General features: G+C 44.2%; 1 protein-coding gene across 2 annotated transcripts; it reads left to right on the forward strand.

Annotated features, from left to right (window-relative positions):
* The first annotated feature begins 230 nt into the window (after positions 1–230).
* dtx4a (deltex 4, E3 ubiquitin ligase a) lies at positions 231–18316 on the forward strand. 2 transcript variants are annotated; one of them, XM_045211975.1, is made up of 9 exons: positions 231–559; positions 947–1065; positions 1248–1462; positions 4936–6004; positions 14464–14525; positions 14862–15023; positions 15119–15501; positions 15662–15751; positions 15904–18316. In XM_045211975.1, exons 3-9 carry the CDS (start codon positions 1255–1257, stop codon positions 16132–16134), a joined length of 2205 nt encoding a protein of 734 aa, XP_045067910.1. In that variant the 5' UTR covers positions 231–559; positions 947–1065; positions 1248–1254; the 3' UTR covers positions 16135–18316. The 2 variants fall into 2 exon arrangements, with proteins under 2 accessions (XP_045067910.1, XP_045067909.1); XM_045211974.1 differs by lacking the exon at positions 947–1065.
* Positions 18317–19438: the final 1122 nt, after the last annotated feature.

A 19438-nucleotide genomic window follows, 5' to 3' on the forward strand; every position in this document is an offset into this window, starting at 1 on the left:
AATGTTACCTTATACCTATTGTCTAACCAACAATGAATTATTAATTACAATACTAAGTGATGATTCGGAGTTAAACTCATTCTACCACATGAAAACAGTTAATTATGTGCTTCATTATCCGCTCAGTCATGGGCGGAGCTTTGGGCCTTGCTTCTGGAATTTGATTGGCTACGTTACCTCTTGCTGATAGATAGATAGGGCTGGGTGAAATCACTGGGTGAAATGCTTGTCAACATTTTGTGAGAAATATTTTTTGGCCCGGGGACGGCTCACGGAATTATTTCCAGTTGTCCCTCGCATTTAAATGCAACCCACTCATAAAACCAAGACACATCATGGACCAATTGCACGACATGGCTATGCAGGCTTTCGTAGAGATTCAAACAAATAGCCTAAACACATTTTCTCGCAACAACAGCCTTGGGTTTGCAATACTTTAGGCAATATTTTCTAACATAACGAGATGGATAATCGCTAAACCAACAATACCCTAGCCTACACTGGATTGGCTTTGATTGAAGGTAGCCTACGGAAGGCGAACTAAAAGTACCCGGCATTGGTAAATATGTCTATATTGATTTACTTTAGGCTATAGCCTACCTACAAATAAACCAATAGGCCTAAAATGTGAAGGATATACAGTGGAATAAAGCCGTGGAACTCTCGACAGTTAGTGGATTTTTTGTTTTTCCAGTGACCAGTGGACGCTCACTGCGTATCTGTTAACGTTACATTGTATTAAAATAACGCCATGAGAAATTCAGATAGGCTACATTGTCGCAAAATGAAACCACTTGTTACAGTAACCCACTTTATCGATGTATGATGTAGCCTATCCATCTTATCACTTCAGCGCACCACCACAGCATCTTCACACACCCAAACTGATTGTGCCATATAAATGATTTCAGTAGCCTAACCTACACGCCATTTTTTCTGAATACAGACTAAAATGCAAGGAACCTGCTTGTTCCCGCCTATGCTAAACGATTCTAATGATTTATTGATTCGCTTGAACAAAGGAACGAAATATTGATGTACCTGTACAGGATATCAACATGGAAGGTAGGCTCCACGTACAGTTGGACAGAGCAACATTGTTATTATAGACTAATTATATCTCGATAGCCTATCCTAGCTTGCAAATGGCTCAAGATGGATGCAGCGGCGCACTGATATGTACGTAACATAGGACATCTTCAAAAGAAAAACACCTAAAAATGCATTTGTGCTATTTTATTTTGCAGGCGTAGGATGTTACTAGCGTCGGCCGTGGTGGTATGGGAATGGCTGAACGAGCACGGGCGCTGGCGGCCTTACAGCCCGGCCGTCTCTCACCACATCGAGGCAGTCATCCGCAACGACCCAAGGGGTGGTAGTGTTGTCTTAGGCCAGGTGGACACTCGCCTCTCGCCCTACATCATTGACTTGCATTCCATGCACCAGTTCCGACAAGATACAGGTAAGATTAATGTGATTGATGACCATGACAAATGTGTATTGAGGGAATGTGAATATAGGCCCTATGCTATTACAGTGTTATTACCGCAGTGAAACCGATGATGTAGCATAGGCCTACAACATATCACTGCAATAGCCTGCACTATCCAGTTACCGCATAGAACCAAAATAATATGGTTTAATAAACGCCTTTATGTTATTGTTTGATAGGCTACCACATCTTATGCAGACTAGCCTATGTGTGCATGTACAATTGTGGACTGTTGTTGTTCACAGATATTTTTCAAGGTCTTGTTTGTTAACTGCCTCCATTATCCCAAACAAAGAGCTTATTTTATGTTTTTCTCATGATCATGTGTTTTGAATTTCACAAGATTCTTTCAGCATCATCACTGTTATCATTTTTCGATTTTGGATCTGCATAACATGGGGTAGGGGTGGAAGTGTAGCATATATATATATATATATGAGATAGAGAGAGGAAGTCAAATTGGAGGGGGACGAGAACCCTAAGTATCCTGCATCACTTCCTTGTTGCTAGTAGCTGATTTTGTGCCCCCTCTCTCAGCCTCTTGCAAGTGTGGTCCGCAAAGGCTTGGGATATGCACTCTTAGAAAAAAAGGTGCTATCTAGAACCTAAAAGGGTTCTTCGGCTGTCCCCATAAGAAAATACCAACAAAATGAATACAAAATTGTCAAGATCCTTAAAAGTGCTGAGAATGTTCCAAAGCCAAGCAACTATCCTGCACCATTCCCAGAAAGTTGTGGGAAAGTTGTATGCAAAATAATCATAGGACAACCACACTCTCACCAAACTCTAAGAAACATATGGTTCTCAGAACATTATGTGCTAGCTGGGCAGTGACTCACTGCTGAGTATTGCCACACTGTACACTCACAGCCCTTGAGGTAGTGAGCACAGAAGACGAACCACCTTCCAGTCTTACTGTATGTATTCAATATACGGTAGACTCCAGAGGCCGTATGTATCAAGTGTCCCAGTATAAGAGTGCTGATTTAGGATCAGTTTTCCTTTTAGATCACAATAAAAAAAGATTGCATGGACAGGGGGGACCTGATCCTAGATCAGCACCCCTACTCTGAGACGCTTGATACATATGGCCCCTGATAAGTGAAAACTGTTTGAGCACGCTTAAGCGCAGTTTTCCAGGCCCAATTCAGTTGCTTTCCAGATATTTCCATATATTTATTTTCCGATACCAGCATGCTCCAGTGTAGTGCATGATGTCATGGCACACTCTTAGAAAAATGGGTTCCAAAAGGGTTCTTTGGATGTCCCCATAGGGTAACCCTTTTGGGTTCCATGTAAAACCCTTTCCACAGAGGGTTCTACATTTGCCGGTCAGGAAACGTATGGCTTCGTTCCCACAACCAATGTGAAACCAAAAACATACATGCCCACAACTTCCAAGGTACCAAATGTGCTAGCTGGGTGGTTGTAGTGTGTGAGTGGACATCTACAGTATATGTAGGGCACAGTTATGGATGAGCTGTTCTCATTATGAGTTATTATGCAAAACATGATCATGAATAAAGATGAGAAGGTTGAGGGGAAATTGGCATCGATTTTAGTTTGTTCCCCCTTTGATCTCAAGAACATTGTTTTTGGCGTTATTCCGCATTGATCAGTAAGTAGAACATCAAATAATTTGTGTTTTGGTGGAAGCAGAGGGTAGCCTACACACTACTTTATCTCACACTCTTTCATGACACATACCCAAATCATGCATACAAATGCCTGCAATCCTGGATTTGGTTCACATTCACAGTGCAACTGCAAATCTCACATGCTTTCTCGTGAGCAGCAAATATCCAAATTAGAACTACTGTATTTACTCTCACCTATGACTGGCTATCTGAATAGAGAGAATGTAGGTGAAATGCTATCTTAACCCTACTTCACCCCAAAACTCTCCCTTATGTGCTTCTTATTAAGGCTGTTAGTGCTATTCTGTAGCATGGTACTGATTGTATCCAGCCCTCCAGACAGAGAGACGTCTTCACACAATGAAGTGAGGAAAGTATGCGACAACACAAAGGGAAGAATTGTCAGACGCCTTAACTTTGACTCTGCCACCCTCCTCTACACTTTGGCTGACAAAAACTTTGGTGCAGTCTGAGTGCTTCCCAGACCGGGATAGCTGTGGGGAGAGAGGGGGTAGGGTGCCCCAGTCCCAAAACCAGAGGGAGGGAAATGAGAAGGAGGGGTTGAGATGAATTGCAGAAGTCTGAGGTCATTGAGAGAAAAGGGGGTAGTTGGGTTGAGTTCAGATACGATGAAAGAATTACTCTGTTGTATTCCAGGCAATGTTGTGTGTATTACAAATGTCTATTACAGACAAGACTAAGTATATTCATGTATGTTTTTCAAGTATATTTTACATGCAAACCTTATTGTTTTGAACAGAAAACGGTGTTTCTAGATACATTTATATTGGGTTATGTCATTTTATTTGAAGCTTTATTTTTCTATTCCAGCTTGGCTTCTCAAGCACTCTCTGGATTTATTCTCTCAAAACGTGTTCTTCGTTAAAACAAGCAACCGTCATTCATTGTCTGCCAGTCATGCTCACTTTAATAAGACTTTTTGGGAGTATAAATGAGTTAAACCCAGGATTAGAAATTTGTTGAATCCCAGGTAATAGGAGGACAGTTGATATGGACTTTATTGAACATTCGTGGATTTAAGTCTCTGGACTGGGAAAGCAAACATGACCAGCTCTGAGCCCGACCAAGGCCAGCAACCAATCACAATCCAGAACAGGGTGTGCTGTTACCAGGGGCAACCTGTTAGCCTGTTTGCCCAAATTCTTAGCGAACACACACCCGATTTGTCAAATTTGGTGGTGGTGTAATCTGCTTGTCTACAACAATTATTACAGCAGGGCCTAGAGAACATTTAGCTCATCTGCACTCTTAGAAAAAAGTGTTCCAAAAGGGTTCTGTGGCTTTCCCCATAGGATAACACTTTTTGGTTCCAGGTAGAACACTTTTTGGTTCCAGGTAGAAATAACCCTTTTTGGTTCCAGGTAAAAAATAACCCTTTTTGGTTCCAGGTAGAAAGAACCCTTTTTGGTTCCAGGTAGAACCCTCTGTGGAAAGGGTTCTACATGGAACCCAAAAGGGTTCTATCTGTAACCAAAAGGGGTTCTCCTATGGGGACAGCTGAATAACCCTTTTTGGTTCTAGATGGCACCTTTTCTGTTGGTCTCAGTCAACCAAGCCTAATTAAAAAACATACCTTTTTATTCATGCTTTAGTTTTCTTTCACTTGAACAGGTCATATCAATAGTCATTTGTGTCAATATATGTATATTACTGAACTGTGCTACAAATGTCATCAGTGTTGTGAACAAATGTGGTTAGTTGAAAGGTCTTCTGGAACAGGTCCTTCTTGTGTTCCCCTCTCTGTAGTTCTGTGGCGTGACCCTCGTCTCTCTACCGTTACCCCAGGTACCCTCCGACCGGTGCGTCGCAGCTTCTACGACCCCACGTCGGCACCGGGCCAGGGCTGGCTGTGGGAGTGGGAGAACGACACAGGCTCGTGGACGGCCTACGACACTGAGGTGGGCATCGCCATCCAGGCGGCACGCGACCGTCAGCAGCCCTGGCTGGACCTGGCGCAACTGGGCTTCTGCTACCTCATCGACTTCCAGAGCATGACCCAGATCAACGGGCAGACGCAGCGCTGCCGCCGCATCCAGCGCCGCTCCGACCTGGCCTACCCTCTGGTGTCGGGGCCCCTTCCCAAGTCACACCATGCCTGGGGGCCCGGCCCTGGAGGACTGCTGGGGGTGGGGGTTTCCGGAGTGGGCATGGGGAATGGGAACGGTAGCGCCTACCCCAGCGGCGCCCTGCCGGCCTCCGCCATCACATCGCTGGGCCAGCCCTGCGCCTGTCAGCAATGCATGCTGGTCCTGAGCATCAAGGCAGGCACCATTGCGACGGCTCACACCCTGGGCAGGAGGCCACCTCAGAACAAGCCACCCAGCCCCAAACTAGGGGGTGGTTACTCGGCCATGGGGGGGTCGTACTCGCTGACTCTCCCCCGCCCCCCCTCCTCCATGGCCAGGTCCTTGTCCCCCCACAGGACGTCAGCGGGTGGGGCTAGCGGTGGTGTGGGGGTCGGTGGGGGCGGCGGCTTTGCCCACTCGCTCTCCCTCCTGGGTTCGGCCACCGCCGCACTCTCCCTCACCTCCACCCGGCCCCCTCCCCCGCCTCTACCCCCCCTTCCGCCTCCGCCCTCCTCCCTCGCTTCCAGTGCCATTCTTCCCCCCTCCTCTTCCTTCTCCATGGCGTCCTCCGCCCTTCCGTCGATGCCCGCGCCGGCCCCTCCTCTTCTCATCTCCACGGCAGCCTCCTCCTGCACCCCCTCGCCCTCCGCCCGTGTCCTGGGGCCTGTGTCTTCAGCAGCGGCGGCCTGTGCAGCCCCCCTGCCACCTCGTGCCAGCCTGGCCGGGCTGAGCCGACCCGCCCTGCAGCGCATCGCCATGGCCCAGTCCAGAGCCCTCATCGCCTCCGGGTGAGTCACTCTTCCAGCTGTTGTTATGTCACTACAGTTCACAAAAATTACACATCTGTGTATCTCTTTATGAAGTATTTCTGTCTATCGCTATCCCTATGCCACAACAAAGCACACTCAATATAACGCACGTCTAGTGATTTTGAAAGGTATTTGTGCTGTGAGTGACCCCACCAAAAGCTTTTAGAATTGTCTGTCTACTTTTACAGTCCAGTCTCTTGCCATAACCCAAAACAAGTAAGTTGTGACCACCCAAACATTGATCTATACGACCTGCAAAATGGACAAGAAGATGGATGGACTATGAGCCCTGTTTATGTTGTTAATACATAGTTATGTATCTTCTGAGAATCTCCATTGAACATACAGTACCAGTCAAATGTTTGGACACGCATACTCATTCCAGGGTTTTTCTTTATTTGTACTATTTTCTACATTGTAGAATAATAGTGAAGACATCAAAACTATGAAATAACACATATGGAATCATGTAGTAACCAAAAAAGGGTTAAACAAATCAAAATATATTTGAGATTTGAGATTCTTCAAAGTAGCCACCCTTTGCCTTGATGACAGCTTTGCACACTCTTGGCATTCTCTCAACCAGCTTTATGAGGTAGTCACCTGGAATGCATTTCAATTAACAGGTGTGCCTTGTTAAAAGTTTAATTTGTGGAATTTCTTTCCTTCTTAATGCGTTTTGAGCCAATCAGTTGTGTTGTGACAAGGTAGGGGGTATACAGAAGATCGCCCTATTTGGTAAAAGACCAAGTCCATATTATGGCAAGAACAGCTCAAATAAGCAAAGAGAAACGACAGTCAATACGGAAAATTTCTTGAAGAACCATCAAGCGCTATGATGAAACTGGCTCTCATGAGGACCGCCACAGGAATGGAAGACCCAGAGTTACCTCTGCTGCAGAGGATAAGTTCGTTAGAGTTACCAGCCTCAGAAATTGCAGGCCAAATAAATGCTTCACAGAGTTGAAGTCACAGACACATCTCAACATCAACTGTTCAGAGGGGACTGTGTGAATCAGGCCTTCATGGTTGAATTGCTGCAAAGAAACCACTACTAAAGGACACCAATAAGAAGAAGAGACCTGCTTGGGCAAAGAAACACAAGCAATGGACATTAGACCGGTGGAAATTTGTCCTTTGGTCTGGAGTCCAAATTTGAGATTTTTGGTTCCAACCGCCGTGTCTTTGTGAGACGCGGTGTGGGTGAACGGATGATCTCTGCATGTGTAGTTCCCACCATAAAGCATGGAGGAGGAGGAGGAGGTGTTATGGTGTGGGGGTGCTTTGCTGGTGACACTGTCTGTGATTTAGAATTCAAGGCACACTTAACCAGCATGGCTACCACAGCATTCTGCAGCGATACACCATCCCATCTGGTTTGGGCTTAGTGGGACTATCATTTGTTTTTCAACAGGACAATGACCCAACACACCAGCCTGTGTAAGGGCTATTTGACCAAGAAGGAAAGTGATGGAGTGCTGCATCAGATTATGTGCTCAGCATATGTGAGAACTCCTTCAAGACTGTTGGAAAAGCATTCCAGGTGAAGCTGGTTGAGAGAATGCCAAGAGTGTGCAAAGCTGTCATCAAGGCAAAGGGTGGCTATTTGATTAATCTCATATATATTTTGATTTGTTTAACACTTTTTGGGTTACTACATGATTCCATATGTGTTATTTCATAGTTTTGATTTCTTCACTATTATTCAACAATGTAGAAAATAGTACAAATAAAGAAAAACCCTTGAATGAGTTGGTTTGTCCAAACTTTTGGCTGGTACTGGACAGTTTTCTTTCTGAAGACAAGGGAATTTCAGTGTTGAGAAAGAGATTTAGTGATGTTATGAAGCCTATGCAATGGGTAATCCCACCACAAAAACACGGTGGACTACACCCGACATAGGGACGTGTCTCTCGCAGATAAACACGACACAAGGTATGAAAAACAAGGATACACAAGGAATTTAAACATTTTGATCTGAAGCGTTTCCACTGGCGTAGACATTCCTCCATAATCACTCCCCATATCTGACATAAACACCCCATTAGCATTCATAAACCTTTAATCCTTATGACAAATTCTGTCAGCCTGTTCATTTCTATGTGAAATTCCATAACGCATTCATATCAAATACGCCGCATTTTCACGAGTGCCACTCAGATTTGATTCACCCAGTTTGAGAGTCAGGAGGGTGGATGGGGATGGGGGTGGGGGTGGGGGGCTTGGGGTCAGCATAGTACTCTTAGAACATGTATAGATTGACCCCCCCCAGTACTCTCATGACATGCTTAGTACTACTGTCGTAATACTGACATCTTGCCTACACACTCAGTTCCCAGGCCTATTCTCATTCCTAGAGGCCCCTCTGCCCCCGCTAGTGTGTGTGTCAGGGTGCGGTCTCCGTGGCAACCATTGTGGGCACAGCCGAGGCCTGGTTCCCATTTCCAAAACAATGCTGGGGCATGGACAGAGGCGGGGGGCTCTCAGGGCTGGGGGTATGAGGGGAACTCAACGCTATAGTGACTGCTGTCCCATTTGTTACCCTGAGAAGCCGAAGCTGCGTGACTATGTCCTATGGGACTGTTTGTTGGGGAGTTGGCCCTGAGAATGAATGTGACATTGATATGGGGGTGGGACTGGGGGTGATTTGGAGACATGAGACTTGTTGACAGGGGAAGTTTGGTTGAGGAGGGATTGGGAAGGGGGAAGAGGGGATGGAGGTTGTTAGAGGCAGACGTCTCCAGTCTTGTAGACACAAAGCAGCGTCTCAGTTTGAGATGTGTGCCCAGTGCCTGGGGGACTCGGTTTAGACAACTACCATATTGATTTCACCAACCCTATCCTTTCAGAGGGGCCATTGAGAAGTGTCTAGGGTTAGGGACTTGGGGTGATGCCATTCTGAGCCACTACCCAAGCACTTGTGTAGATCGGAAAGGATAGGAGAGATGGGTTTAAGAAATATGATAATAGCGCCATATCTCCTGTCTAATGTTTTCACATCTGTGCATAGGGGGGATTGGGTGCAAGAGACTGTGTGGAATGGGGTCCTGGCAAAGGACAACAGAGGTAGAGTTTTTAAAGCAATGTAGCAGTTACTTAGGTAATCCACACATGCATATAGATGAGTTGCCACTTGAGGATATGCTCGCAGGGCGAGTATCAATATTGACATAGTTACTGGCTCTGTGTGAGTAATGTGTTATTGTGTGAATAGTGAATGAGTCTAGCAATGATCTCCTCTTAACACTAGAGGGCATTGTTCTCCAAGTGACCAACTCACTGTGAAGAGTTAAGGACTTGTTGCCTGTCTACCCAAACGCCTTGCTCCGGCCAAACACTACGCCACGCCCACGGACGTTAGTTTCTTCTCTGCAATGAATCCGGATCAGAGTACCTCCCTGACGATTTCTAGAATATAAATACATTCTAGACCGTCTGATTTGTCCCAGAAACCGATGGGTTGGGCCAGAGACAGAACACACATGGGTAAAGCAGCGTTTTGAAAGTTTGTCATTGGCTTTGATACTCTGGTTAAAGATGATCCAATCGCTGATGACTTTGCTGGTATCAGAGATGTATTCGTGGAGGGTCAGCTATTTGTGGACGACTAGCTTGTTTGGGGACAGGAATCGCTGATAACTTGCTTATTAATTACTTTTCAATGATAATTTTTGGTCAAGTGATACAGTTTTAGTTTTAGGCCTATTTTGTGGCTTCCAGAAGAATTCACTTGAAGAAATTATCTTCGATTGTTTCTCTCGGTTTCGTTTGTCTCAGAAGTTCAATCAAGTTTTAGTAGGGCCAAATCCTAACTTGAGTTGTACGTGCTAAGCTGTAACCCAGTCATGCATTGATGTCAATTGAAGATTTACATGAAAACTCGACCTCATGGGCTCTTACATTAGGATTTGGGCGAAAACCCGTAAAACAGCAAACTGGGGTGACAGTGGCAAGGAAAACTTCTTAGGTAGGAAGACACTTTGTAGATGTACTCCCAGTGCCAAAACTTTTGGTGAGGAGGAAGATTGAATCAACTTCCCTATCAGTTGAATAAGATGTCAATGTGAAACACTACACCTCCATTGTTAGGATATAAAGTGACGGTTCACCAAAAATCTGAATTTATAAAATGTTTCACTTACCTAGACCGTTGTCGACCGAGCAAGATAGTTTTAAAGTGCATATTTGGTATTTAGTTGCCTAGTATTAGCTTCCCAGAGGAGAACTAAGAGCCTTATCAATGGGGGGCAGTAGGACTACTTCGTATGCTCTAAAAAGCCCCAAAATGTAGCTCAAGTAACTCCAAAGCAACCTGAAAGATTTTTTGTGAACCAAGCATCCATATAAACTGTGTGGCATCCCCATAAAACTTCAATAACCAGGTGAGAGCGCTTAGTGTCGTGCTGAAGGGTGGAGGAGCAAAGTCACAGACCGACGTCTTCTTCCTGTCCTCTCCTCCCCTTGCTCCTTCTGTTTTGCTTTAGTGTAATCGCCATTTACCACAACCCCTGCATTTAAATGATCCCCATTCACTCCCAGAAAGTTTGTATTCATGAGTGTATAACTGTCATCTGTGAATGTAAAATTGTTGGGTTTCCAGATATCATGCCAACTAATCAGGGGGTTGAATTAGTATTTTGTTGCCAGTGCATACTCCTCAAAAAATGGGGGCATTCTCTGCCACATTATTTGAGTATTCATGTTATTGTTTAGAATTATGTTGTTATTTTATATATATTTTATACATGTTATTTTATTATGATTTTAATTATTCATATTATAAATAATTTAGCCGACGAACGTACCCAGAGTAACATATAATAAGTGCATTCACCTAAGGAATGTGCCATAACCACATAACCCAAGAATTTCTAGTAATGCACAGCAGACAAACCACTTTAGACTAGGACACTGACCCACAGTCCAAAGCCATACTCCCTCCACTGACCCACAGTCCAAAGCCATACTCCCTCCACTGACCCACAGTCCAAAGCCATACTCCCTCCACTGACCCACACACCCTCCACTGACCCACACACACTGTAACAGTTACCATGCCAGGTTCACTGACACACAAAGAGGGGTGAAAGGGGGGTCGAACAGGTGTGTAAAGGAAAAAAATAAACACCTGTGTAACGTCATTGCTTAATCTCTAACGTTGACCACCTCATGGAGCAGAAGATTCACATAAACCAGCTGTCGCTTTCCTCAAAAATAGAGTTAAGAAACCTCAGCGCCACAATAAAAATAAAAAATAAAAAGTGGGTATTCTTATATAATTCCATTTCAATCTTCAATTGGCTCTGCTACAATGGACTTGACCCCCACCCTCCCCTTTATAAGCTCATCCAAACATACACTTTTATTACGTAGGAGAAACATATTGGACTAGTTTCCAGGACAGATTCCCCAATCTCCATTCAAAGTTCTTCCAGGACTAGGTTTAATCTGTGTCCAGGAAAACCGGCCCAATACGTTGAATTGATTAATTAATTCAGCCTCACTCAACACTTCATAACATAGTTGTAAACTCTGTTCATGTTTGTTTGGAAGACATGAAGTGAGTGGGTGGGACGATGACCAATGAGTGAATTTTATTTTCCTGGGCATGGTCAACCACGTCAAGAGATTAACCGATGATGTTACAGGGTCAAACCCCTTCTCCCCGTCACGTGTGTGTGTGTGTGTTTGCATCAGTGGTCCAGGCACAGTGGTCCTGGTACTTTGTGTTTGTATTGCCAGGTATCTGTGAACCAGACAAAGTTGCTTTAGGATCTGACCCACAACATGTGATTTTAGAGCTTGTAGGTTTGTATGTTTCCTATGGTTGTGTGTGACTATTCATGTCCTATAACACCATAGCAGCCTCTTGAATGATCCAGCCTTTCTCTGTGGATCAGCTGGAAAGTGCACTAAAGCTTCTAGATTAGCCAGGGATCAAACAAACGTGACTAAACCGCATAGTTAACTCCGAAGTCCTCCCCACTTTTTTGCTCTCCCTCCCCCCTTCTTCACTCTTTTCCTCTCTCCTCCACCCTCCATCCTTCCGTATCGCACACCTTTCCAATGTATTTATGCCGTCTTCTCCAGTTCACAAGGTTTTCATTCGTCAACATCTTCATATCTGTGAGAGAACACTGGGCTAGAGCACCCAGGCAGTCACTTGTTTACCACACATAAGGCTGGTAACCCAATGAACTGCATGCTGTTTCTTTAACAGTGAGCCAAGTTAGGGATGCCACCAGCCACGTCCTGCGGTGGAACAGGGTTCATTTTGGGGTTTAGCCTTGGTTGGTTACTTGGGATAAAGTTCAAAGCGCTATGGTCTACAATTTGAATTGAGTGTTTGGAAAGTGTAAGGTTGAAAGACAACGTTGGTCCCGCTTTATTTGGATAGTCCCCTACAGATGCTCAAATGATCAAACAACTATTGTCATAAAATGAATTAGAAATGAACTACAACTGTTGGCATATAATAGTTAGTTTACTATCCTCAGCCACTCAAGCTTTCAAATGTGTTGTAATATGTTGCAGCTGATAAACTTGATAAATGAAACCAATTGTACTTACTGAACATCTATACTAGATCATCTGTAGGGGTAAGGGGCTTTCCAAATAAAGTGTTACCAAAATGTTCAAAGAGGGACTGGTATAACTGATCTGAAATGTGCAGATGAGGCATACCTCTGTTGGGGAATAGACCTTGGGAACCGATGAATGGTATGACAGCACGCTATACTCAACGAATGATCCACAGTTGTTCAGTGCTGTGTTGTCTTCAACAATAGAAAGCTGCTAATAAATATCCAAGTTGGTGATGGGCTAACAGTATTTTTCAGTACCTATTTGAAAGAATGTGCATAATGTGGATGAATCATTGGACTAAATGTATTCTCTAGAACATTCCCATGTTAGGTATTATGTGTGCGGGGTTAAACGTCACAAGTAATATTCTCTACCTAAGTACTTTCAGTTAATCACCCAATACCAATCCCCGCCTCTGCTTTACGTCATGGACTAGGACTATGCCTCAGTGGAAACCCACAGCATTCCCTCACAGCGTCTAGGCCTAGAGGGCTAGAGGGGGGTGACCCCAGCTAATGCCGTTACTCCAGTATGCGCTGGTGTCTGTCTGCCGTATGGCAGCCTTGCACTGTGACGTGCTAATTGACAGGTAATCTCGGTGTGGTGACGTCAACAGATGGAAACAGGTGGATTATCCCTATTAGAGCCAGAGGAATATGAGACATTCATACACCTACTGACTGACTGAGAGAGGAGAGGGAGGCTGGAGCAGGGAGATACAGCGTATCTGAGGATATACATACTCAACAAGGATTTATTCTTGAGATTTGGAAAGGAGAAGGAAGAGAGGATTGAGAAAGATTAAAGTTTGGAGAAGCGATAGTGAAAAGCGTCTTTGGGATACGATTTTAATTGGTACCTGAGGGGTTTGCAGATTCAGCTGGGAAATAAACCCCACAATCAAAGTCAAGATGACAATAATCAAATTCAACACAGAGTGAGTACGGTTTTTGTTTGGATCATATTGTGAATAACGTAGAGGCTCATGACAAATGCTTACAATGATACAGCACTCTTTCTTTCAGTTGTCTGACAGTGGGACTATGTTGGATGTGAATAACTTTAGTATAGAGAAGACTGTAGGGAATTATGAGTTATTTCAATGCTGGCTGTTGAATTCTGTTTCAATTCCTGTCAGTTATATTGGGCAAGGAATTGTTCTATCGGAGTGGTATTCCATTCCTGAGTTGATCGGAATTAAGATGAAATTGACCAACTGGCTAACAAATATTCTGAAGTTTAACAACCTATGCACTCATGATTTTCTCAAAGCAGTGTTGGCTCAAGGGTTGTTGTCTTCAGTCAGGGGCGCAACTTTCACTGGGGACGGGGGGACATGTCCCCCCCACATTCTGAAATTGCATTTTTGTCCCTCCCCAGTTTTATCATTGGAATGTGATACAAAATGAGGCAACGGTGTGCTTTAGGACCATGCGGACGCCTCCGAGAGGTCGGGTAGACTGTTTGCAGTGTTTATCCGACTGGCAAAAAATAAAATAAATAATGTCCCCCCCACTTCTAAAACCATGGCTCAGACAACTAGGGGAGTCCTGGATGGCACAGCGACCTGTCAACATGGTGCTATACTGAACAAATAAAAACTATACAAAAATTAGTGCTATACTGGTCTGTGTGTCACTTAGCCCTCATGTCTACAACGTGACTCAGCAAAAGCTCTTTGACCCGCTAACATGGTGTGACCCTTGACACAGAAAACACCAGACACTGTGGTCATTGGTCACCTGTGCTTTTGCCACCTGAAGTTTACCTATGACACACATATGATGTGATTGTGTGGTGTGTTTTGTGTTTGCTAGGTGTGTGTGTTCTGAAGTGTGTTTTTTATGTTTCAGTGTACCAACGGTTCCTGTGAAGAACCTCAATGGATCTAGCCCTGTCCACCCTGCATTGGCAGGTAACAACAACCATTAAGTCTTACTATCAAAACAAGAAGCTTGAAGCTGCTGGGAAGCAATGTTTCCTAGTTGAGCTATTAGGGAACTTTGTACCAGTGTCTGAAGCCATTTTCACTCTCCATTTACTAGGCCTATTTTGATCAATTAGCCATCAACATCACTTTATCTAATAATGAAAGACAGTGTTACAGAGAATCAGGCTTAATTTGTTAATTAATGTGACCCTTATATGGAGAATGAGTGTAGTTTATGATGGGCCAGTGTCTACCTGTGTTAAGCTCAATAGACAGTGATGGTGAAGGAGTCTCATTGAGCCCTCTGCTGGTTGTCTCTAGGTATTACAGGGATCCTGATGAGCGCCGCAGGACTTCCTGTCTGTCTGACCCGCCCTCCCAAGCTGGTGCTCCACCCCCCGCCCGTCAGCAAGAGTGACATAAAGCCTGTCCCCGGCCTCGGCCACTGCTGCCGCAAGACCACCAAGAAGCAGGCCCGCAAAGGTGGGTGTAGCGCTTACACACACACCCCAGCATAGGACATTTGGGTCACAGTGATTCATTCACTAACACTTGTCTCTTTTGTCCCTTTCTCTCAGGCAAGACCCCTGAGGAAGTAGTGAAGAGGTACCTTCAGAAGGTCCGCAACCCCCCAGAGGAGGACTGCACTATCTGCATGGAGGCCCTGGCTGGGCCCTCGGGCTACAAGGGTCCCGGAGTTGGGGGCATCCAGCGGGCAGAGTCGGTTGGTCGCCTGGCCCAGTGTGGGCACCAGTACCACCTGCAGTGCTTGGTGGCCATGTACAACAACGGCAACAAGGATGGCAGCCTACAGTGCCCTACCTGCAAGACCATCTACGGCGTGAAGACGGGCAACCAGCCACCCGGCAAGATGGAGTACCACATCATCCCCCACTCGCTGCCCGGCCACCCTGACTGCAAGACCATCCGCATCATCTACAACATCCCCCCCGGCATCCAGGTAACAGCCTTACTGCCCATCCACATACTACACACATCTGATGTACTGTAAATACAAGATGATGGGCATTCTTATTAATTCACTCCTTCGTACATAGTTAGAATTCTCCCATTGACTGTGCATGATTATTCATATACAAATCCCTTTCACCCTTTCCAAGGGGCCTGAGCACCCGAACCCAGGCAAGCCATTCACCGCCCGGGGATTCCCCCGACACTGCTACCTCCCTGATAGCGAGAAGGGACGTAAGGTAAACACCAGCTGACTTCCTGTTTACTAGTTTGTACTGGTTTGCTGTAGATGAAATGACTGGGTTGTGTAGCTAACTAGGTCTCTTTCTCTCTCCCTCTCTCTCTCTTTCCATACCTTTCTTTCATTCTTTCTTTCTCTCTTTTTTTCTAGGTACTGAAGCTGCTGCTAGTGGCGTGGGACCGCCGACTCATCTTCTCGGTGGGCACGTCCAGCACCACGGGCGAGTCGGACACGGTCATCTGGAACGAAGTGCACCATAAGACTGAGTTTGGCTCCAACCTGACAGGCCATGGCTACCCCGACCCCGGCCACCTGGACAACGTGCTGGAGGAGCTTAAGGCCCAGGGGATCACAGAGGAGGAGTGCCTACCCAGAGACTGAGCTAAAGAAGGGTCAATGGGGAAACAGCAACACAGAGACTTGTCTGACTCTGGAGACTTGAGACAGAGCTTAAACAATGAACATACAGACTCAGAGACACAATGGAACGGAGACGAGGAGAAATAGACAAATTAATTTTTAAAAAAATAAAGAGACACAGAAATGAACAGACAGTGCAACTGTGACAGCAACAGAAACAGAATGACTGAACCGGTGAACAGATGAGCCAAGAAAAATAACCAACGGGGCATTAAACAAATAGAGAAACAGACAAATGGACTGTCTGGCTCTAGTTTCTCGCGACGCTGACTGAGGTACAACATTTTGACACCCACTGAACAGGTGAGCTGTGGCTCGGCTGCATGGGTCGCTTGTATGATGGAATGGTTTAGTTTATTTCTGCTACGTTAATGGTGGTGTCACAAAATGTCATTCAGTGAGACGTTTGAGGCAACAGTGCACATACAATTCAGTGTTGGACAGAAGCTGTCGTTTATACTGTGAGAGTTCGACAAGAATGTACGGAATTTGTATTGGTCCAATTGAATTCAGTGGTGCACCAAGTTTACCAGAGCTGCTGTAAGTGGTAGGATCAGCGCTAAAAAAGTGTATTAGTGGGGATATGATAGATAGGCTAATGAATGGTAGAGGGCAAAAAGTATTAGACCACTGGCAGCATAGTAACAAATCTCTCATTACAGAAAACGTTACTGAGAACGTTAAAAAAAGTTCATGTTTATGACTGGACGTGTGAGCATGAGTATGTAATGCCCTTTTCTGGTACTTATCGAAAAATACATTCCCTTTGCCTATATAGGTTTTCTTCTGTATTTTATTAATTGCTGTATCATTTTGAAAATGCATTGTTGTACATTTTAAATAGTTGTTATATATTGGCTCGGTTGAGTTTATATATGACATTGTAAGGAAATGAGTCAAGCTTGAGTCTTCTCGAGAGGGCTCCTAAATATTACAAGCCTCTGTGGGTGTGTTTAATATCTGAGCTTTTAACTCAGACGATTTAAGACTCATCCGATGCCAATCACTTTCAGTATTAATGATTTGGGAACCCTCTCGATGTGGTGGGTGAGCCTAAACGCACAAAATGAAAGTCCTCTTCAGACCATGGGTGCATCTCAATAGTCTTACATAGCTTCCTCTAAAATTCTTTCACATCAATGCAGATGAATGAACAGGGATTGTGGGGGTGTGGGAGGGTGAGAAAGGCCACAAGACTATTGAGATGTACCCCAGAAGGAATTAAATCAGATATAAAGCTATGATTGGACCTGCCACCAGAGGTCAGATTTGCACTGCACAGAGCATCAACTTTATTTTTTCCTTCAGTCAAAACGAAACATGGAAAGTTAGGCTTGACCTTAAGTTATATCTAACAGTTAAAACTACTTTGGGTTTCATTTTATTTTCTTTGTTTTGGACACCAGCCTCATTCGTCTCTGAGAAAAGCAAACCTTCTGTTGTTTTTGCCATAAGGAGGTACACTTTGAAAGATTTGCTCTGTCGTCGATCTAACCTGTGGTCAAACGGTCCAGTCGGTTTGTGTTAGGTCCATGACGGACCTGCTTGTAAAGCGGTACTATTGACAATATGTATATATGAGTATGTGTTAACATGCAAATGTTAGGCCAACATTTATAGTTTATATACTTTCTGTATATGTCTATGTACACAACTTTATGAGAAACATTTTTTTACGGTACGATTATAACGTAACTGTACATACACTTAATTCCTATTTTATTTATTGTACTCAATTTTTTTATAATTTGTATCGAATTATGTTTTTCTTATAAGTGGCATATCAAAACCACAATGTTTTACTTTGATGTATAGTTTAGCCACATTTTACTGCTGTGTGACTACATGAAGTCTACATACCCATCACATGACGGCTGTATTCTACTTTGCGGGTAGGGGTACTGCATTTGGCACATGTCATGTGACCTTGTAGCCCCCCCATTTTGGATGTGTTATGCAGGACTTTATGTAGTCATGTTTTATGTCTATTCAGTTCTTGCACTGCTCAGTTTTGTACATCTAATTTCCTTTCCCAGGCACAGTCTGACTACATGTCCGTCAATGGGAATAAAACAATGGTTGAAGGTTCATGACCACTTTGTAAAAATAAAAAAAACTGTTAATAAAACCTTTGTAAAAGTTGTAATGGCGAGAACGAATGACGTTGATGGCAGAGAAAGTAGGAACGCATAAAACTACAAAAGACTTGCATTTAATGGAACAGTGGGACAATTAAAATAACATTAGTATTATGATTACGGTGTTTGTGTCTTTTCGTGTGGGTGTGTGTATGTACCCATTATGCAGGGATTGACATTATGGGTTTCCGTATTGGCCAGGGCAAGTAAACTGAGCAGTTGGGCAAGGTGGGCAGTTTTCTTTACTGAAACAACCAAACTGCAAGAATTCCAGTAGCCAAACCCTAAACTTTCTGGTTCCTCCCCATCGTTTAAGTGAAATACGGCCAATTTATGGCATTTCTGCGTGTAAATATTTATGGCAAGTGACCATAAATATACTCCTGATTTGCCCGATGGGCAAATGTCTTTCAGAATACAGTAATTCTATTAGTGCGCTAAGGTTCCTCCCCAGATCATTCACACTCTGTTGACATGGCAGGGTCAGTCTAACCATGCGAAACCACGAGGGACAGTTTATCTCTAGATTAGTCTGGGCTCTGGATTAGTAGTCTGGATTATGTCCACTTTAACGAATGAGAAAAGGTAGTAAGATAACTATTTAAGAATAGCCTATTAGATTAAACAATGACTTTAATTTCTGCCCTTCTTTTAGTTACTAGGCTAATGTGTAGCACAGTAGCCAAGACACTAACTGGCATTGGGCAGCCGATTTCTATATCATTGTGTGTGGTTATGAGAGGGCTTTTGTGCCACAAAGTGCCAGTTCTGGACAATTAAGTCAAATTTCTGATTAGGTTTTGATCTATTTGACAGGCTTGAGCTGCTTGAATACAGTTGCAGACATGCAGACGGTCAAGAGGTATAAGTAGATTAACATAGCCCGTGTCTGTGAAATGGCTATTGTTGGAATACACTCCAAATTCATATGGATTCTATGAGGCTTGCCCATTGTTTGAAGTCATGGAGTTCCCTTCTTCAGATATATTTTTTTGTATATGACATAACAACCCCTTATTTTATTATTGTACAGGGATGATTTGGTGAATCAAGTGAGAACATGGCCCTGGCACCACTAAACTACTAGAAAGATAATCCTTACAACCCCAAGAAGGGTCTCATCAAAC

Source organism: Coregonus clupeaformis, chromosome 39, assembly GCF_020615455.1.
Source record: "Coregonus clupeaformis isolate EN_2021a chromosome 39, ASM2061545v1, whole genome shotgun sequence".
NCBI classification, from domain to species: domain Eukaryota; kingdom Metazoa; phylum Chordata; class Actinopteri; order Salmoniformes; family Salmonidae; genus Coregonus; species Coregonus clupeaformis.